Source organism: Meleagris gallopavo, chromosome 8 (genome assembly GCF_905368555.1).
Source record: "Meleagris gallopavo chromosome 8, MGAL_WU_HG_1.1, whole genome shotgun sequence".
NCBI lineage: Eukaryota > Metazoa > Chordata > Aves > Galliformes > Phasianidae > Meleagris > Meleagris gallopavo.
Window position 1 is genome coordinate 11,013,885 of NC_139411.1, and position 21,070 is coordinate 11,034,954.

At 54.1% G+C, this 21,070-nt stretch overlaps 1 protein-coding gene across 3 annotated transcripts; it reads right to left on the reverse strand.

Moving 5' to 3' along the window:
• Positions 1 to 1,470: 1,470 nt before the first annotated feature.
• On the reverse strand, positions 1,471 to 20,722 carry ADAMTS14 (ADAM metallopeptidase with thrombospondin type 1 motif 14). Of its 3 annotated transcripts, none has more exons than XR_014884594.1 (22): positions 20,459 to 20,722; positions 19,628 to 20,037; positions 16,576 to 16,714; positions 15,562 to 15,752; positions 10,832 to 10,915; positions 9,599 to 9,755; positions 8,133 to 8,238; positions 7,879 to 8,022; positions 7,398 to 7,530; positions 7,131 to 7,244; positions 6,490 to 6,638; positions 6,215 to 6,390; positions 5,996 to 6,129; positions 5,697 to 5,820; positions 5,486 to 5,569; positions 5,167 to 5,330; positions 4,882 to 5,047; positions 4,163 to 4,295; positions 3,785 to 3,992; positions 3,191 to 3,301; positions 2,464 to 2,715; positions 1,471 to 1,721 (listed from the first exon to the last, which is right to left on the reverse strand). XR_014884594.1 is itself a non-coding variant. In XM_085228998.1 (22 exons), exons 1-22 carry the CDS (start codon positions 20,526 to 20,528, stop codon positions 2,411 to 2,413), a joined length of 3,420 nt encoding a protein of 1,139 aa, XP_085085124.1. In that variant the 5' UTR covers positions 20,529 to 20,722; the 3' UTR covers positions 2,174 to 2,410. The 3 variants fall into 3 exon arrangements, 2 of the variants coding, with proteins under 2 accessions (XP_085085124.1, XP_085085123.1); XM_085228998.1 differs by lacking the exon at positions 1,471 to 1,721 and adding an exon at positions 3,559 to 3,685 and having other exon boundaries at positions 2,174 to 2,715; positions 9,608 to 9,755; XM_085228997.1 differs by lacking the exon at positions 1,471 to 1,721 and adding an exon at positions 3,559 to 3,685 and having other exon boundaries at positions 2,174 to 2,715; positions 20,459 to 20,721.
• Between the last annotated feature and the right edge of the window lie 348 nt (positions 20,723 to 21,070).

Here is a 21,070-nt window from a genome sequence, read left to right on the forward strand (position 1 = left end):
TTCCAAAAAAAAAAAAAAAAAAAAAAAAAAAAAATTGAACTCAACAAAATTAATAAATATTAAAAGTTAAAAAGCTCTGAATCTGGTATGTACAAAACTTTACACATTGCAGCACTGACCAAGGAGGCAGGCAGCATGGTGTGGGGTGAAGTAGGCATGCTGCATGCTGCAGCCTCTGCATGACTGGGAGAATGCCACTGGCACACAGCAGCCCTGCACCGACACCTCCATGGTAGCAAGGCTGAGGCAGCCCCAAGGCACCAACCTCCTCTGCCATACAGCAATGAACCACTGCAAAAACTAACGCAAGAAAGCCATAATGCCCAGGACAGCATCAAACAGAGGAGTGTAGCTGATAACTTTTTGGAGGTTGGGTGAGTATGCATGCATGCTGCACCCTGCAGACATTACGATCCTGCACTGACACAGCTGCTGAAGCTGCAGGAGAGATCTGTGCATCCTCCTGCCCTGTTCTGCAGGCTCCTGGGATTGTAAACAGCACCTGCATTGAAGCATTATCTTTGGCACAATAAATAAATGCTGGCACTCCCAGAGGAGGGCCCTGTGAGGGGCATGAGATGCGGCAGGATATGAGGTGTGCTGGTTGCTGGCTCAGACACGGCTCCATTCCATCTCTCATAGCATCCACTTAATGCAGCAGTCAGGTCATCCTGCCTCAAGCCTAGGAGTGATGTGGGGCAGGAGCATCTTAACATCCCTTCGGCTCTTTTGGTACCACGTGGTAGCACCAGCAAAGGGTGATGGGGCTTGCCAACATGAAATGCTCTAGCCTCAAACATCTCCCAGCACCACGTATGTTGTGGATGCAGTGCTCTGCTCATGCACTAATAGCACTGCAGATCACTCATCCCAAAAGCAGTGTGTCCTAAAGCTACTGTGCTCATGGGGCATACCCAATACTCTGGCCACCTCGCCAGCAAGCCCTGGATATGCACAGAACCATTGCTGAATTATAGCTGAGTTTGGAAAGTGAATTGGAGATAGTGAAGGACAAAGGAGCAGTTCCCTGTGTATGCACTTTGTGGGCTTCCTTCTTGGAAACTGAGCACCAAAAATAGAGCCTTCTTTCCGCCTACCATCCTGTCCTCATCCTCCCACTCTGTTCTCCTGACACAAAAGGAAAGTGCCCAACACCTCCTGTGCTCCCAGGCAAGGAAAAAGTGGATTTGAGGCATCCCCAGAACTGGAGAACATGCTTACTGCTCTAGAGATGCCCATCCTGCCTCTGATGCAGCCAGGAAGGCAACACCATCACTGCCTCAGGTGCACCAAGCCATGCACACCTCACAACATCAGCCTGGCCCTCCTCAGATCTACCTCAGCAGCCCAGAGCCTCCTCCCTACCAGCACCCACAGCCCATGGAGGGGCAGAGCATCCTCAGCTGAGGTCCAGCTCCCCTGCAAGCTGCATGGAGCCCTATGCTTCTAAAGTGCTGTGCATATATCTAGTACTTGGCACAATATTTTTAATGGCATTAATCCCAACCCTTGTCCCACCATGGGACAAAAGGTGGAGGTGCAAGAGGGCAGCTCTCCAGCATAGCCATGACCCTATCCCTTTGGTGCTCTTCTTAGAGCTGAGCTCAGCACGATGTTGGGGACACGGTGGCATCCCTCCCGGCACTTGGGCTTCCCCACGGATCTCCACATGCCTTGGTGCTCCACGGACACTGGGCATATGGAAGAGGAGGGTCATGGTCCTGGGGATGCCAGAAGTTGGTATTAGTATAAAGCTGGCCACGGGCATCATTGGTTGAAAAGTCACCACTGGGTGATAGGCATTTTGGAAACCCTGTTTTTGGTCTTCGGCCTTGTCCTTATTGCTTGTGCTATGGTTGGTCCTCCCATAAGAGGTCACAGAAGAGAGGTTTTGCAAGGAGACTCCAGCTTCCTGAGCATCCTCATGCTCCTACCCAAAGCTGGGTCTCTGTGTGCACCATGACAAATGTGCCAGCACCTGGAGGAGGCAGGGGCTGGCCAAAGAGCCAGGGTCCTCCTTCCAATCCCCTCCTATCTTACTGCTTGGAGGGAGAGGAAAAGGCAACCTTAAAGCCCTCGGTTTAGCACCTTGGAAGTTGGTGGCCCATGCCTCATGTCCCGGGGCTCTGAGCCACACATGGAGGTAAGAACCCTGTCTAGAGCAGCCAAGCTGCCTTTTGCTCCACTTGACCTTTTTTTTCCTTTGTGGCACTGCCAAAAAAAAAATGCCACAGCTGGGAGAGGGGAAATGAAAATCACAAGAAAACAGCAGTTTCCCCAGGAATTTTGGGAAGGGCCAGGTAATTTCCAAACCTGGCTGCCCAGGAAAACTACTACTGGATGTGGGAGAAAAGGAGAGATGGAGAAGGAGGATGGAGGAGAATGGCTCCAGCTGAGGAGTCATGCAGGGTTATCTGGCTGCCTGGCCCCCACCCTCACCTTCTGTCCCCACAGATGACTCACTCGGGGCTGGGACCTCCCTGAGAGTTGCAGTGGTGGGGTCGGCACCGGGTGTCCCCTGCACAGAGGAGCTGGGGTCAGTAGGACTGGGGATCCCCACAGGGGTCCCCATGGGGATGCCGGTGGGTGAGGCAGTGATGGAGGCTTTCTTGCCACAGGACTCGCAGCAGAGCTTGTTGTAGCCAGGGATGGAGCAGTAGCGTGCCAGGACCTCCATCTGGCAGAAGATGGATTTGTCCCCGAGGCAGGGCTCCCCTAGAGAGGGACAAAGCAGAGATAGAGCATCAGTGAGCACACGCGGTCATGGTGGTATTCACCTCCCACAAGGGCACCAGGCACCAGTGCTAACCGTACTCTTTGCCCCATTGCAGCAATTTTGGCAATGCTTGGATGGAAGAGGGAGGGAGCTGGAGCATAAAGCCAATCCCAGGACGGAAGCTGTGGTGGATCCCCAACTCCACGAGGTGGCAACCTGGTGCCAGGCTGTGCACCACAGCACGCTGGATGAGGTTACATTCACCCCAAGGGGGCTGCAGGATACCTCCTTCCCCCAAACACTTGCAGGAAGATGGCAGCAAGCTGGGCTGCAGGCACAGGCTATGCAATGTGTGCTTGAGTCGCCTGAGATCTGCCAGCCTTGCAGCCACCTGTCCTGCCTGGCACAGTGGAGGATGTGCACCTAGTCTGAGGTGAGCAGTGCAGGGATGGGACTGTGTGTTGGGGCACTTACTGGAGGAGATCTTGCTCACAGGGTTCTGGGGCCTCTCCCGGGGCTCCCACTGCCCTCCAGGTGTGACGTGGTCACTAGCATTGGCGCTGGCGGTGATGCCAGAGGGCTTCCCTGCAGAGAGAGCATCACGTATGGAGGCACTTGAAATACCTTAAAGGTTACTTCTGGTGACTAATTTTTAGAGATTTTCTTAAAAACAAGGTCATTTGTGAAATGTCTGGTTGGCCACCCAAAAATAATCCAGCCGTTAACTCCAGAGTGCCCACCTCCATCCTACCCTTGCTCAAGTCATCACCAATCTGACAGAAAACCTGCAGCCACCTGCAGCGAGCCCATACCACAGGCTGTCCCCACACCCTCACTCTCACCCAGACAGACAGCCACGTGGCAGCCCCGGACGGCCTCTGGCTTGTCCCCATGGCAGCGCCCTCCGCTCTCCTCACCCCTGCAGACCACCTGCCGCTGCTGCACACCGTCCCCACAGCTGGCTGAGCACTGCGCCCAGGGAGAGAAACACGGCATGTGGGTGACAACCAGGCACCCCCACGAGCAGCTCTGAGACACAACACACAGCCCCATCCCCGCATCGCTTACCTGCGACCAGGCACCCGTCCTCCACTGTGCCGGGCAGGGCAGGCGGCTGCAGGGCCGGCGGGTCTCGGGCCGCTCGGCACTGCAGTACTTAGCATGCAGGGTGCGGTTGGTGCCATCCCGCAGGCGCTGCACACACTGCACGGCCCGCACCTGCAGTCCCAGTTTGCCACAGGACTTGCTGCAGGCACTCCACTCCTCAGCCACCCAGCTGCAAGGGGTTGGGACAGCATTAGTGCCGGGGGGGAAAGGGGAAGGGGAGAGGGGAAGGGAAGGGAAGGTCCCTGTAGGGCAAACTGCAGCTCAAATTGCACAGCAGGGTGGGATGGGAGCATCCATCCACCCACCCATCCAACCACCCACCCATTCTGAGGGACTCACGTAGGCTGGGAGCACTCCTGCAGGTTGCACCGCCGTCGGATGGGCTTGGGCTTCTTTCCGTTATCGCACAGGTTCCTATGCACCATGCGGTTGTCGCTCCTCCGCCGGCAGCCGTACTTGGTGTACTGGATGCCTGGGAAGCAGGGGGTTGCGTCAGGATTCTCCCATTCCCTGTCTTCCTGCAGCCCGACCAGGATGGATCCCCAAAGCTCCAGGGAACCCAAGCACACTGCCGTGACTCACCCAGGGGATACTCACAGGGGTGTGAGCAGAGAGAGGCTCAAAGGCTGAGCAGACCCAGGGCCTCCTCCCCAAAGCCACCCAGGCTGGTAGGGTAGACTGGAGGAGCTCAGCCACATTTTTGCAGCCAGGAAGAACAAGCAGCATGGAGCAAGTGAGGCCAAAGAGCTGCTGCGCTCTGCCAAGTGAATGGTGCTCGCGTGGGAGCAGAGCAGATCGGGGCTAAGCTAGCGTAAAACATGAACTGTCTGTCACCCCACAGGCAGCCCGGCTGCAGCAAGGTCAGCAGAGCCAGCGAGGGCTCGGCTTCCATCTCCATGAGTCCCAAAATCTTCCAGCATCCATGCCAGGAAGGAAAGCAGCAAGAGCCAGCACAGCCCACTGAAGCCTTTTCATTTATTTCAGCACAGAGCCGTGCTCAGCATGCCCAGTCAGCCTCACAAGAGCACACGATAACTACAATACAAAGGAACAAGTACCTCCTCCACATGCCTTCGAGCACTGAGACCAGCTCTTGAGGGCCCACTCGTAGGAGTCCATCTCCTCCAGCAGGACATTGTTGTTGCCGATGAGCGGCAGCAGGTCCTCATGGATGATATACCTGTACATCAGGCTGCTCCTCACCGCCTCCTCCTTGGGGACGAGCTGCAGGCGGCAAGAGAAGCAGGGAAGGAGTGCAGGGAACGAAGCATAAGTGATGCCCATGCTAAAACACCCTTTCTTAAGCCACCATCACCTCCCACCATAGGATGATGGCCACTCACCAGAACACTGATGGCCTCTTGCAGAGGACCGCTGGTTTTCAGGCTCTCCTTGCCTTGTTCCACGGTATATTCCCATTCCAAGCCCATCTCAATGAATACCTTGCTGGTGGTTTCTTGACCCTTGGCGTTAAGGATGAAGTTACCAGTAGCTTGATTTTTAACAGCTGGAGGAAAGAAATAAGTACTTCAAGTAAGTCTCCGATCCCCCCCCAGAGGGGAAGCACCATCAACATAGCAGTGCCTCCCGTAAGTCCCCTGCTCTGCTGCTCCCAGTGCTCAGCCTAAACTGCCCCAAAAGCCACCCATTGGTGGGACGCACCAATGCTGTGGGATGCTGGCTCCATCTCCTCTATCTGCACGTGCCTTGCCCCTGCTGGAATCTCAAACATCTTCAGAACACTCCCTGGATGACAAAGTGGATGGAGGAAGGGGAGAGAAATTTTTCAGAAACAAAGGGGCAGGAAGCGGTTGGTCCCCCCAGACACTGCCTCTTTGGGGTGCTGCTGTGGGACTGCGCACAGCTTCCTCACCTGGCTGCTTTGGGGTCTTGGCCAAGGTGCCCTTCACTGTGCGGCAGTGGGAATTGTCACCCCCGCAGACCCCACACTTGTCCTCCTGCTTCAGGGAGCCGACCTCCTTGTCGCAGCCAACATGCTGTCACCCCAGGGGAAGAGAAGGCAAGCAAGGTCATGGCCCCACGCTTGTGGCATCACCACGCGCTCAACCCCACACTGTACACCAGGTCGGTCTCCCGGCTTCCCCTCCAACCCCATAGGGTGTGGATGAATGGAATGCAAGAGCTTCTTCCCAGGCAGGGTCAGCTCCTTACCACGCACTCGCCCCGGACACAGATGCTGTAGGGATCCCGGTAGCTGCACCTGGTTCCATCATGAACAACCTGGTTCATGAATACCACATCCCCTGTCCCCTCGGACTGGCAGATCAGCTCGCACTTCTGAGCGTCTGGGCAAAGCAGAAAGTAAACCAGCAAGCTGGCTGTCACCTTCAGGTCCCCAACCTGCAGCAGGTGCCGAGGGATGGCACCCACCGTCGGGATGCTCATAGGGCAGCCAGGCATGCTTGCTGTCACGGTGGGTGTAGTGCGAGTCACGCTTGGAGCACTGCTGGGCACGGAAATCCTCATAAGGCCCCGGACATTCCTCGCTGTTGCACACCTGGTGCTCATAGGTGGCTCCTGGGCAGTTGCGCCCACCGTAAGCTGGGCTGGAAAATAAAACAAGGGGGTGAAGGCAGCAGAGGAGCAGGGATGCTGCCAGTGCAAGGTGCACCTCCAGCTTCAGCCAGGCTGAGAGGCAAACGTACGGCGGGTTGTTGCAGCTCCGGCTGCGTGAGCGCACACCGCCACCACACGTCCTGGAGCAGGAGCCAAACTTGGACCACGAACTCCAGCTGCCATCCTGGCTGTAGGGCTGCTCTGATGTCTTCCAGATGCAGTGACCTTTGAAGCACCACTAGAAGAGAAAAGAAGTGGGGGTTTGTCCTCAATCGTGCCTGGGTCCAAGACTGAACCAGCATAGGGGCATCTCACTGCTGGTAGGGGACAGCCCAGGCAGCTGGCATGAAACTTCCAAAAACATTTCATTTGCGCCCAACATCCAGATTTCCACATCGCCTGGCTTCTCATCCTCTCATCTCCAAAGCTGTGAGCCCTTCCTTAGTCAGTACTCCCACTTTAACACTGTGCTAATGGGCATGCTAAGAGCCTAAAGTAAACCTGACATCATGAGCTTGGACACGCAATCACACCATCTCTCTGTGTCATAAAACCAAAGGAGTACTGCAAGGGCAGAGAGTTTAGGAAGAACAAAGTCCTCACCAGAGCCATGCTGGGCAACTGGAGGGAGAAATAAGGAATGACATCACATCTTCAAGCGTGGGATATGCAAAAAAAAAACACAGTGGGCTCTGGAACCCAACCCAAAAGGGGAGAGTGCAGCTGGTACCTTGCCCAAGGAGCACTCGGTGCCATCCAAGGGAGGCCCTTTCTTGGTCTTGCAGAAGTAAGGGTTGTCCGGGTGGCTGCACCACAGCTGCTTGCAGGGGTCAAAAGTACGGAACTGCAAAGCAAGCAGGATATTGGTGTTGATATCATCTTGCCCTACAGAGAGCCCACTCTCAAGGCAGGAGAAGGTCCCAGGCTCCTGGTGGGCATAGGACGAGGTGACAGGGACTGGACAGCAGCAAAGCAGCAGCACAGGGACTATACTCACAGCTGTGCAGGTCTTGTAGCCCACACCAAAGTCAAAGCGGCACTGTTCATCCATGGAGTAGTTAATGCCTGGCAGCTCAGGGAGCGAGGGCCACTGGTGCTCAAAGGGATCATCCAGCAGGCAGTCGTAGGAACTGCAGGACGGGGTAGAAGCAAGGGATTTCCCTCCTTCTCTCACATCCCAACTCAGAAATCCCAGTTCTCTGAGTCCCAACACAAGCTACCCATTGCCACAAAACATGTTTCATAGAATCATAAAAAGGCTTAGGTTGGAGGGGACCTTAAAGATCATCCAGTTCCAACCCCCCTGCCACGGGCAAGGTTGTCAACCACTGTGTGCTTGCACATCAGCAGCAAAGAGAAACCCAATGACCCACTCCGTCTTCAGGCTTCACTGGTGCTCTCCACAGCACTGACACACAAAACCACTCTGGTGTGCTTCTATTGCCTTCTGGAAGGGGAATGGGAAGGGAGCAACCTACTGTATGTAGCGGTTGAGCTCCTGCTTGCTGCAGCGGGACCAATGGTAGCGGTGGAAGGCAGCCTGGACCAGCGGGGCCATGATGCTGCCCATACTGGTCTCATCAGCACAGCGGTTGCCCTGGCCATCATGCTCCATGCCCAACCTGTCAGAAAAAGACAGCGAATCAAGTTGCCCGTGGGATCTGGCACACCAGGAAGGGTGTGGGAAGCCCTCTTGGCCAAGTGCTGTGCCGGCTCCATTCCCATCACTTACACGTGGCCGGTCTCGTGGGCCACCACAAACGCCGAGGAGAAGCCATCCTCGTGATTGAGGGTACAGCTGCGGAGAGGGTGGCACATCCCTGTCACCGGTGCATAGCCTGCAGAAAGTGAAGGAAGGAGAGGGGAGGAGAGGGAAGAGATGGATTTTGAGAAAAGCAAAAATATAAAGGGACAAGCAAGAGTCTGTCATAATTCATACTACCCTTCTTGGCATCAAGGAGAGGGAAACTGTCAAAGGAAGGACTCACGGGTCCCAAGGAGCTTTGGCCAAAGCAGGGCAAGATCACCCTGAGTAACTCTGCCACAGCATTTCGGATGAAGGCAGAGGGTGAGATGAGAGGAAGGCTGTGCTCAGCAGGAGACAGGGAGAGAGGACAGGAGGATCCCAAGCCATTCATCACCCATCCCGCCAATGCGGGCTATCTGGAAGAGCCCCAAAGTCAACAGCAGTTGAGCAGACAGTGTTTGATGCTCCACAGTCAAAAGGAAAGCAAAAGTCAAGCTAGGGGGCTTGAGAAAGAGAAGTGGGTAATTGAGTTTAACCGCACAGCAATGAGTCAAATCCTGGATAAGACATTTCGAAAGGTTTTTTTTTCCATGAAACTTTCCACAAGAAAGAGCAACGACGTGGAAAGTTTTCTGGATGAGAGGGAATATATTTTGTCTAGAATGAAAATGGGATAATGTCCCAACCAAGGAGGTTGTCAATGTCTGGCAGGGGAAGGGGATGAGGAGACACAGAAAGGACACTGACATCCACAATGAAGGCCCGGGTGAGAACTGGGAGAAGGAAAGAGTTCTCAGCAGTGACAAGAAGTACCTGAAAAACATTTAGTCGGTAAAGACCAGCTCAGCACCTTCCCAGCTCCGTGAGGCTTTGCCACCAGTCATCCCACACTGACCACCTCTTACCCCAGTGTTTCCCATGGCAAGGCAGTGCCCACATGTGAGGCAGCTCCTGCTCCAGCCTCTTGTAATGCAGAAAGCCAGAATTGCATCAGCTTTCCAAGATTACTCAGTGCTGGCCACCGCTGCTCCCCTCCACACCGCGAGCTGCTGCCAGCACCAGAAGTTTTTACAGGCTCCCCAGGGCTCGGCTTGGCTCTACAGAAGAGAGCAGTAAGGCTCCAAACCGCAACGCTGTGCAGTGTGAGCATGGAGATAGCGCTGGTCCTTCTGGTGCTGAACGGCTGGAGGGGAGCCTCAGCCACCTCCTGGGAAAAACCCACTAGTAAACCCCCCAGCACTACATCTTCCAGACTCCTGCCCATATGCCAAAACATGTCCTCTCACCACTACCTTGGGGCACAGTCATTTGGCCAGAAAGCTTCAGAAAACCAAAACAACAACTAGGTCGCAGCAACCCATACAAAGCTAGGTTCTATAGGTCCCTGACAAGCTGCCTTGCTGGCTCTCCCCTGGCAAACTGCACATACGTGACCGAGATTAATACAGTACCTTGCATACCTGCAGGACCAAAATCTTGCCTGGTGAGGAACACGGCATGGTCATGGTGCTCAGCGTGATCAGGGTCGGAGCGTTGCTGTGCGTGAGCCCAGCGGCACACCTGCTCCAGGCTCCGGGACGGGTTCCCACGCTCGATCAGGCTGACTGACTGGGAAAAGAAGCAAGAAATCAAAATATAATAAAATAAAATCGAGGAGCTTAGCGTACTGGAAAGCAAGGAGCATTCCGATTCCTGCTCTGGCTCCTTAGCAAGATGCTGATGCTCAGCATTTTTCAGCCTTGCAGTGCTCGAACAGGGTTGGAGACCCCAGCAGAAACCATCTTCAATATCTTCAGTTTTTGTTCAGGATGACCATTTTGCAAAGATGCACTCATGACAATCTCCTCTCTACCTCGTGGGCAGGCACCTGCTGATCTCAGGAGCTGAAGAAGGATCAGAAACGCTGCTCTTCCCATAAGGAGCCATGGCGGTTTTTATCCTGCCAAGTGCAAGGCAGAGACAAAAGGCCCAAGCGGTAGGGTTTCCTGAGAGCGGTGACAACCTCAGCCAGAACTCAGTACAGAAGCAGAGTCAGCTTTGCTGTGCTGCCTGCACCATGTCATCTCCCAGAACTTCTCAGGAAACATCAAACAGTGGTGGCCTGGGACCTCACCCGGATCCAAACATCTGCACAAGGTTTCCACATCATCCCCAAACTTAAACAATGACCAGCTGCCTCTAGCACAGGGTTTTGCAATGATTAAATCACCCTGACCACAGCCCCCAGGCCCTCATCCCACCTTCTCCTCCACATATCACATCATCCTCTAGCCCCAAGCATGGACACTGCTGGGAGGGAGCCAGACGCACTGCTGGCTTCCACGGCCAGCAGTGATGTTCCTCTCAGCCAGGATTTGCCAAAAATGAGACTGTCTCTGTTCTCATCCTTGCACTCCCGAGAACCATCGCCAGGTCTCTAGGATGCATTTTGTTTCTTCTGGCCAAGCAGAAACAATCAGGGCTTTTCTCTAACATCCACTGGGGCTGATTCATGGACCACACACAGATATTACTGCATCGGGCTTGTTAGCATTCTTCCTAGAGCACTTTGTGTAGTGTAGGGGCTTGCCATGAAACGCACAGCAAATTGCATTGTTCTATAGGAAACTTTCTGGCTCAAAACCAAAGAGCAATCTAAGAAACAAGAAACTCTCCTATGTCCCAGTGCCTGGTGCTGCCCTTACCTGGCGGTACCCCACCATGATCATCCTGACCAGCACGATGTTGATGTGAACACCCAAGGACTCATCGTGGTAAATTTCATCCACCTGAAGAATGAGAGAAAAAGATAAAACAGAGGGGGGTCTGAGACCATCACAGCTAGCAAGGCAGCCCCTGGTCCCTGCTGCTCTCCACGCTCTTGCGTTCAGCATCCTCCCACTCGCCACCCATCCCATGCCCTGCAGGAAGAATGGCTTAAAATAATCATCCTGTGGCTTTCCAAAGAAATTCCTGGGAGGTGGAGCTGACATGGGTCCTATGTCCTGCTCATTCAGGGTGCCTGACCCGTACCCACAGGAAGGTGCCTGCAGTGCAGAGGCCAGCACGGAGATGCCTGGCCATGAGCGACGTGTTTAGCTTCCCACATAAACATGCACATCCCAACACCGGTTGGCAACAAGCATTGCTCCCCAGCTGGGTCCAGCCCTGCACACTCTCACTCCTCTCCCACTTTCCAAGACCAGGTGCAAAGACCGCATCTCCCTCCTCCCACCCCCAGCTGCCTTTGTTCTTGTTGTGCTTTAAAAACCACAGAGCAGACCAGCCAAAAAAGCAACATTTCCCAGGAATCAGGGGCTCAGATGTTCAGTGACATCACCAGCACCAACAAGAGAGGCTGCCTTTCCAATGGGGTCCCCTCTACCACAGAGCATCCCACAGCAAGCTGCAGCGCTTGATGGATACAAGGAAATGCCTGGGGATGTCATGTTTTTGCAGTTGGAATAATTAAAAAAAGAAAAAGAAGAAGAAAAAAAATTGATCTTATCAAAGCAAGGGTATTACTCAGCTGTTGTCCCGGTGAGTCAAATCTGACCTACTGCTTCAAAACCCTGGGAACAATCCGCAGGAGGAGACAGCACAGCACAAAGAACAGGGAGGGCTTGTGAGTCAGTATGGTAACACATACATCAGCGCTGCTGACAGAGATCACTTTGCAGAGGAAATCATGACCTATTGTCCTCTTTTTCTGCATTTTGGGAAGAAAGAGGTTTGAAAGGGCAGTCCTTAATGGAACTTCTCTCTGATCTTCCTTTCACTAATACCTGTTCTGCTCAAATATGCTAACAGCAAACAGTAACATCCATCCTTTAACACTCATCACCCCATATTCTGAAGACGTATGGTCAGAATTAATAAGCTCTCCAGTCCTTTAGCAGAAAAACAAGAGGGACAGCCTGTGAATTTATGACTTTCTGTGGTTAGCAGGCATGGTGGTGATAGGCTGACATTTGGGCTTGGTGATCTTAGTCATCTATTTCAACTGTAACGTTTCTACAATCAGGAGGAGAAGGACTCCAGGACTTCAAGAAACCATCACTGATTTCAACCATCTTGGTTTTACTTAGGTTCTCCTAGGGTTGCTCTCCTCACACCTGGGAGCCAAACGATGGTGTTGAGGAGCAGCAGACAAAGCCCAAGATGAAGACACAACACAACAGCATGAATATCACAGCACCCTGCCCAAGATCCAGCAGTGAGAAAGGGGAACTAACTTCCCTTGGCTCTTCCATGATGAATATTAAAATTAACATTATAAACAGAAGCCAGGTTTACAGTTTTTTTCCCTTGTTTTTTTTTTTCCCCCTTTTCCCTGTAAGCTTCCACTTGAACAATGGCTGTGGACGCCGCATGGATCCAGACGATTTTCCAGGCGACATGAGAGCTTTGTGAGGTCCAGGACTGACAGCAGGCTTCTGTTTGAGTCAGTCCATTCCTGAACCCAGCATGAGCCAGCATTAGTGCAGCCATGTGACCACCAGCAGCCCAGGGCAATGCAGAGGTAATAGAAGCCCACTCCTGCCACATCTTGAATGCAGCAAACAGCTGAGAAAAACAGATAACCAAATCCCCAGTCCAGCCCTGCTTAATGCATTGCTTGAGACGGTTCTGAACTACATCTTTATCTCTAAATTGGAGAGATGTGGATTTGAAGGCTGGACTATTTGGTGGATAGTTGGTTGGGTGGTCACAGCCAGAGGGTTGTGGTCAACAGCTCTACGTCCAGGTGGACTCCACTCAGGAGTTTGATCCTTTAGGAGTCTGTCATGGGACCAATGCTCTTCAACATCTTTATCATAGAACCATAGAATCACTCAGGTTGGCGAAGACCTTAAAGATCGTTGAGTCCAACCACGACCTAACAATACTACCCTAACTTTAACAACTCTCTGCTAAATCATGTCCTGAGCAGGGACATGATTTGATCATGTCATGATCAACGACATAGACAGTGGGATCGAGTGTACCCACAGCAAGTTGGCCGGTGACACCAAGATGAGTGGCACAGTTGATGCAATAGAAGGAAGAGACACCATCCAGAAGAACCTGGACAGGCCTGAGTGAGGTTTAACAAGATCAACTGCAAGGTGCTACACTTCAGTTGTGAAAACCTCAGATATGCATACAGATTGAGAGAAGAACTTGAGAGCAGCCCTGTGGAGAAGGACTTGGGAGTCCTGGTGGATGAAAAGCTGGACGGGAGCTAGCAGAGTGCTCTTGCAGCCCAGAAGGCCAAGGGTATCTTGGGCTGCATTAACAGAGGGGTGGCAGCAGGGAGAGGGAGGGGACTGTCTCCCTCTACTCTGCCCTTGTGAGGTCCCATCTGGAATACTGTGTCCAGGCCTGGAGCCCCCAGCACAAGAAGGATGCAGAGCTGTTGGAGTGGGTCCAGAGGAGGACCACTAAGAAGACCAGAGGACTGAAGCACCTCTCCTATGAAGAAAGGTTGAAGGAAATGGGTTTGTTTAGCTTGGGGAAGAGAAGGCTCCAGGGAGACCTCACTGCAGCCTTCCAGTACTGAGAGCATATAAGCAGGAAGGAGACAGACCTTTTTACACGGTTTTATAGTGACAAGACAAGGGGGAATGGCTTTATACTAAAAGAGGGGAGATTTAGGTTAGATGTTATGAATAAATTCTTTACTTAGAGGGCAGTGAGGTGCTGGCACTGCTGCTGAGAGCTGTGGATGCCTCTGGAGATGCCCATGGCCATGGATGGGGCCCTGATCTAGTGGGGAACAACCAGCCCACAGCAAAAATTGGAGCTGGATTGGCTTTGAGGTCCCTTCCAACCCAAACCATTCTACGACTCCACAGCAACCTCTGCAGCTGATTCAGAAAGCAGGTAAGGAGCAGATTGTCAGCGCTTTGGGAGAAAAGCCCTCCAGAAAATACCTGTTGTGCAGTGGAAGAGCTGGCATGCAGAGCTCCTTACCTAACAAGGTCAGATGCCAGCCTGTGTACTGCCATCATCTGGAAAGGCACGCTCTCTAGCTTCATTTAAGAGAGATATACTGCAGAAGACACTAAAAGCACAGTCCAGCCATGGGCTGGAGGCACAGCAGCAAGGCTAGCAGCCTGCAGCACGCCGGGGGGCAGCAGCAGCAGTGCAACACAGCGCCAGGACCCCGCTCCCACCGCGAGCTGCCCCGCAACCGTCTAGACTCCCCCGTTCCTGAGGGAAGGCAAACACAAAGAGAGCACGAGAAGAATTTGCCAGGCGAGCAGAATCGCTGACGTTTTCAAATCCCAGGTCTCGCGGGCAGGGCGGCCAAGTCATCTTCAGCCGCTTGCCCTGCGCTCGCATGCCTCCACGCAGTGGCTGTGCTGTCCCAACCACACGAGTCCGTGTACGGCAGGGAAAGCGCATGCATGTGTAAGAACAACACCAGAGGTATTTGCTGTTGTTATTGCATCGCCAGCAAGGAGGCGGCTCACGGAGCTGACTTTTATTTTGCAAGCTCCATGGGGAGGGAAGAGAATCTCTGCCCGTTCAGCACAGCAGTTAGGTAACCCCAGGCTAAAAATAAAGCTGGATCTTTGCTCTTTCCCCTTTCCCCAAATCCCTCTTATGTGGGGTCTCAGCAACACTTTTTCCCTACAAACAATGAACTCCCAATGCGCTGGAGGGAGCGCACAAGTCAAAGCCTGGCTTTGACTCATGGGGTTTCCTTAGAAACCCGAAACAATGGGAAAACACCAAGCAATCATGCAGTTACCCAAACTGTGGGGCACAAACCCTAGAGGTGCACAGGGTCCCACAGCAGCCCTGCTCCCACTCACCGCAATACCTCCAGGGAGGCATTTATCTGCATTACGTTACTCTTCCCCTTTCATTGATGCAGTGCTTCCCACCCTCCTCATTCAATTCCCAGTCCCTGGCGCTGCCTTTATCTGAGCAGTCGGCACCCCGGTGAAAAGCGCTGCCGCCAAACCATGAAATGGGGCTGAAAACCGCCTTTTGATGCATACTGGCATCCCTTGTTCCCTGGTGGGAAGGGGCAATGAGCTCATCTCCGGCACCCCAAGTACAGAAGACCCCACAGCATCCTCTGTGTGCAGGAGGAGCTAATGGGAAATGGGGAAAAACTGTCAAAAAACAGTTTGTGGATATGGTGTTGGAATTCCCACCACGCTTCACACCAACACATAGCATGGGGAAAGCATCAGAGAAGAAAAGGTTGCAAGTAAGGCATTGGGCTATGTAAAAGAAACAACTTCATAGAATCATAGAATATACCAACTTGGAAGGGATCCATAAGGATCACTGAGTCCAACTTCAACTTCTCACACTTCCTCTGAAAGGTGACAAAGCAGCACACTCCTCCTGCGCGTGGTTTACCCTGCAGCCCTAAGAATGAAGCACAGCAATCCCTCCCTGCAGCCACCCCCGGGAACCCCCAGCAGTGCCTTACAATGTTCATCAGGGTGAGGACGTAGTTCTGCACGTGCTCCTTCCCATGGAAGCGCACCACCGAGTCGTCAACGGCCAGCAGCACCTCGATGTTGTAGCCATCCCTCCTGGCGTGCCGCCGCCGGCGCTCTGCTTCACCCAGCCGCTCGGCCAGCCGCTCCAGCGAGTTGGGGAGCTCTCCCAGGTGCACACCTGGCCACCAGGGGGGCAGAAGGAGAAGGAGAGGAGGTGAGGAGGGCCAATGCTGAGGGTCAGGTTTGGGGCTCAGCACAGCTTTGCTGATGATGAGTGTGGAGGGGGTTGCTGTGGTGCAGTGAGCCCATGAGGATTGGCCTGCTGGGGAACGTGTGCTGGTGATGATTCACCCCACGTAATGAGGTTTGGATTGGGTTTTTGGATCCATGTCTTTAAGGGTACTACTTCTAATGAAGTCCCCCTTGTAATGATAACATCTCAGATTAATGAAAGAGACACAACGAGCATCCCCCTGCTGCAGCATCCTGCTCTCCCTACCCTACCAGCAACCCTAACCCCAAACACCTACAAATACCCTACTGCCCTTAATCTATACAGGAAGCCCCCGATTCCTCCCCAGGAGGAAAGCATAAGGTGAGCAAGCCCAAGTTTTAGAAGGGAAGAGGCAGGGTAGCATGAGGACACAGAAGTCTAAGAGTGCAGGAGGTGGGAACGCTCTTGTGGAGGTGTTCCAGAGCCGTGGAGGTGTAGCACTGAGGCACGTGGGCAGTGGACAGGTGGGGTTGGGCTCAATGGGCTGAGAGGGCTTTTCCAATTTGAATGATTCTGTGATTCTATGATTCAAACGACCCAGAAAGTGCCAAATCCATCCCCAACATTAAGCCATGAAACTGTTGCAAAGCCAAAGCTAAACTCTTGCTGTGGGCGACAGGCATGTCCTGGCACCCCAGACACTAGCAGGCTGCATGCCCTCCCCAGAGCACCTCCAGCCTGGCATAACCAGGTACCTTACAGAACGCAGGAGCACATGGAGCCCTACCTGGGGACTGTGGGGAGCCACGCTGGACTGCTGTGCGGGGATATACCACATGGGCACGGCCCCGTGCCTCCGTGTCCTGCTGCCCGCGCTCTAGCGGCTCAATGAAGAACTCACCGCTGTCCGTCCGGATCAGGCCAGCCTGCAGGATGCAGGGAGACAGGAAAAAAGAGGAAAATTAGGAATGTTGCATCTATTTATATATTCACAACTCTTTTTAGGGACTAAATAGACTTGTTTGGTCACTTCCCTACCAAGCCGCCCCATAACCCTACCGTTGAGTGCCAGACCCTGCATGGCACCACTGACTTCACAGCCAGCTGCACGTGGATGAACCTTAATTTCTTCTGCGGGTAGGGGGGGGGAAAAAAAAAAAAAGAGAGAGAAAAACCAATCCCAAAACCCTGACCACACTTCAGGCTATACCTGTACACGGCTCCAGAGATCCATCTCGTCTCACCAAGTTCCCCTGCATCCCCTGTGCCAGGGGACACACACATCCTTGTCCCCCAGGCCACCAGGAAAGGAAGTGGCCATTCCCTGCTGCGATGGCGGTGGGAAGAAGGAAAGGAACGCCGCCCATCTCTGCCCTGAAGCATTTGGGATTAACACAGGGGAATCCCTTTGGTGACACACTGGGCAGTGCCACAAGTCCCACTGCTTCCCAAATCCTGGCAAGTGTGGACAGGACGTACAGATCAGTCCCCCAGCCCCCACGCACAGCGTGGACCCACTGGAGCACTCATTGGGGAATCATGGACGCATCACCGCATCCCCATGGCATCAGCCAACCTGGCTCCGTTATGCTTCAGCAAATTTCCTGCTCCACTTTGCTTTTCTCAGCTTTTTACCTCCTCCTGGAAGCAGGTCTGGGATTGCTGTGGGTTTGGTCCTCCTTCTCGAGGAACCTCGGCACATCACGCTGCATCCTTTCTTCCCACCCTGCATGCAGCCACAGATCCAGCACAGGGCACCTGGGGTCTGTGTTCCATGGGGACAGGGGGATCCTTGAATTCGGAGCATTGTGTTTACAGTCCCTGCTCTCCTCAGATACCAACCAGGAAGCTCTCCCCATGGAGAGCCCCATTTTTTTAAGCTTACAGCTGCCAGACATCATTACCACTGAGGATACAAACAACACAAAGGTCCAGAAGGATATTTGAATTTTAGAATTCACATAAAATTTCGGAGCTCCCTACCAAGGTGAGCTGTCGGCCACCCCACTGCCCAACATGAACCACACAGCCCTGAGGGCAGAGCCCTGGGCTCGGCCCCAAGCACGGCCGGCACGCCAGGATTCCACACGCGTGAATGCGCCCAGTGCTTCCCACCGCCCGGCGCCGGACACAGAGAGCAGGGCTGCTGCCTTTCCCATAGGATATTCCCCATTGGGACGCAGCGCTTGAGAAGGTCTCTTTGAAGTCAGTCCTACCAGAAAAAAAGGGAAAACACTGATATTTTTGGAAGCATCCCTCAGCACAGCAACTGTTGCCAGCATGCAGAGGACTGGGGAGGATGAAGGCTCTCCTCCAGTTCCTCGCTCAGGCCATATGGCAGAGGAAGGGGGCTACCCCCTCACCTCCAGGACCTCCAGCACCCCCCAGGGATAAAACTCCCCAGGAACCTTGGGAAACCCTGAGCATGGAAAAAGTCACCAACTGTCCAGGGAAGCAGAGAAGGGGGGAGCGGAGACGTGCCTATGGATTTTTCCTACGCATTTCACACTTCATTTGAACAAACCGTCCCAGAAAGCGGCACTGCAGGAACACGCGCAGCCAGGGGTCGTGCGGGGAGAAGGTTCGGGGCAGTGTGCCCTGCTACCTGCTTCCACCCCAGACTGCAAAATGGGGCAGAAAATGCCATTTGGGGGCTCATGGCTTCTGGGGGGATGCTCTGCCCAGCACAAATAGAGTCAGTCAGATTGGAACCAGGAGAGTCAAAGATGCTCAGAGTGGGCACAGCCCCAAAGCTGCCACCCAGCATCACAACCTGCAGCAGAAAGCAACTCCCACCGCAGCAGCAGTGCTACCGGCTGCTTGCTGGAGGCAGAGGAAACATCCCCACTGCTTTCAACCGCATCCAAGTTCACTGGCCGCAGAGAGCTTCGGGTCACAGAGAACTCTCTGCTGTTTCCCAGCTTTGCTGCATTCAGAGGAGATGCTTCCAAAGCTGGGGATGATGAGCTCAAACTGCTGGCAAAAAATAAACTGCCGGATGGACGCGGAGTATTTATTTCTAGCCCTGCCGCTCTATCATTTCTGCTCGTAGAGTAACACCACGCGCCGTATAAAAAGAATGGAATGCCAAATTGTTTGTGCTAGCGGCCAAAAACAGCTGCGGAACTGCCAGAATAAAACAATAAAAAAAGAAGCAAGGGGGAAAAAAAATCCCAAAATGAGAAGTTTAGAGCGACCAAAGTGCAACCTGGGAAGTGATACCAAGAGGAAATAGTAAATGCTGGCATGGAAAAGGAGAGTTAAATTGGAGTAAATTGGCCCAGAGGAACTTCGAAGGGCAGTGATTTGAGGTGTAGAAAAGTAAGGATAAACTCCTGAAGCATATTCAGAGTAGAATCCCACAGGCAGGTTGGGTGGTGGGGATGAAGAGGCAACGGGGCTGCTGCATTGCTGGATCACCATCACACAGCCACCCCAAGGCCACCAGAAAGCCCAAGTACGTGAGCTATTGCCAAAACCATGGGGATGTTCCTCAAAATGATGCCTGCAGGATGCATGAGTTTGCTTGGGAGAGGGACATGCGGGCAGAGCTATAGAACCCACTGCATGGCCAGGTTAGAAGGGACCTAACCAGCCCCACCCCGTGACATGGGCTGGGTGTGCCCCAGCAGACCTGGCTGCCCAGGGCCCCCTCCATGGCAACCGAGTACCCGCAGGGATGCTGTCTGAGTGAGGAAGGAGCAGCAATGCCACCCTCACCCTAGTGGCCATGATACCCACAGGACAGTATCCCCTGACCCAGACCCACCAAGCTCTTCGCGTTGGGACACCCAACCCAAAGCACAAAGAACCCCAATGGCGTGGGTGCCCACACCTACCAGCCCATCACAGTTGCTGATGGCCACGGCTCCACCTGGCACGCCGGTGATATCGCCAGTGAAGAGGCAGTGATGTTGCAGGGGCTGCCGCAGACGCAACCCGAAGTCCTCCTGCCACTCAGCCACGGCACGCGGTGGCACCAGGCCGGTGTTGGGCCGCAGCCGGAGGTGCAGCTCACGACCCAGCACCGTGACATTGAAGTAGAGCGGACGGCTGCCAGCACCGTGCTGGGAGGATGCATGGCGGGCCCCACGGCGGCGGCGGGCTGGGGCGGGGGGACAGGGAGCTTCAGTGGGGGCCGTCGTCGCTGCGCCACCTGAGAGCACGTGGGAGAGGAAGCGGCCGCGGCAGTCGGCACTGAAGGGCACGGTCACGCCATACTCGCTCAGTTGGCCGGATAGCAGGAGCTCTGCGGGACACGTGGGTGGATGGAAGGATGGGGAAATGAGTGACCAGACAGGTTGGTGAACAGATAGGTGAGGGGGGGGGTGGATGGAAGGATGGGTGAGTGAATGGGTGGGTGAATGGATGAATGGGTGTGTGGGTGAGCGGGTGGATAGGCAAGCGGGTGGTGGATGCAAGGATGGGTGGGCGACCAAACGCATGGGTGAATGGATAGGGGAGAGGGTGGATGGAGATGGATTTGGGGTACGTTGGTGTCACCCCAGGCAGAGTTCTCCCAACACCGCTCCCACACCAACCACTGCTCACATTTTAACCCTCTCTCCAATCCCTACTGCTGATGCCATCCTACTGCTCGTCCCCAGCGCAGCTCTCCCTCCCCCCAGTCCCGAATCCTCCCTACCACCCCCCAGCTCAGCCCCCCGTACCTGGGCCGCCGGCGGCCAGGCAGCCGTGCAGCGGGACGAGGCAGGAGAGCACCAGCCGCAGATAATCCATTTGGGGCCGGCGGCTGCGGGGCGGGCGGGGCTCACAGAGCTCGGCGCCCGCCTCCCCCGCGCCGCCGCCGCCGCCGCCGCCGCCGCCGCTGCCCGGGGCCGGGGCCGGGGCCGCCGCCTGCGGGGAACGGGCGGCGCCAAGCTGCGCGCCCGCGGCCAACGCCGCCGCCGTGAGGGCAGCACGGGGCGGGCCGGGGCGGGGCCTGGGGAGGGTGGGGAGATGGGCAGGGGACGGGAGGGGGAAATAGGGGCAGCGAAAGGGGAGGTGAAAACAAAAGGGAGGCGGTATTGAAGTGAAGGAAAAGTACGTGAAAAGTTAAGGGGGGAAGGAAAAATAGTAAATCAAAAGAAAAATGGAAATTTTAAAGAAAAGAGAGGGAAAAAAGGCAAAAAAGAAAAAAAGGAATAAAGAGCGCAAAAGTGGAAGAAGAAAAAAGAAAAAGAAAAAAAGAATAAAAAGTGGAAAAAAGGAGAAAAAAGAGCGGAAAAAAAATAAGAAAAAAGTTTTTTTTAAAAAAGGGAAAATAAAAGGGGGCGGGGGAG

What these genes read in the sequence shown, in the direction of transcription:
- ADAMTS14 (XM_085228997.1), bottom strand. Translation starts at nt 20,528, where the DNA reads ATGGATTATCTGCGGCTGGTGCTCTCCTGCCTCGTCCCGCTGCACGGC. An exon ending in TCAGCAACTGTGATGGGCTG is followed by an intron (nt 16,715 to 19,627) that starts GTAGGTGTGGGC and finishes TGCATCCTGCAG; the next exon opens with GCTGGCCTGATCCGGACGGA. An exon ending in GAGCTCAACCGCTACATACA is followed by an intron (nt 7,531 to 7,878) that starts GTAGGTTGCTCC and finishes CCCGTCCTGCAG; the next exon opens with TTCCTACGACTGCCTGCTGG.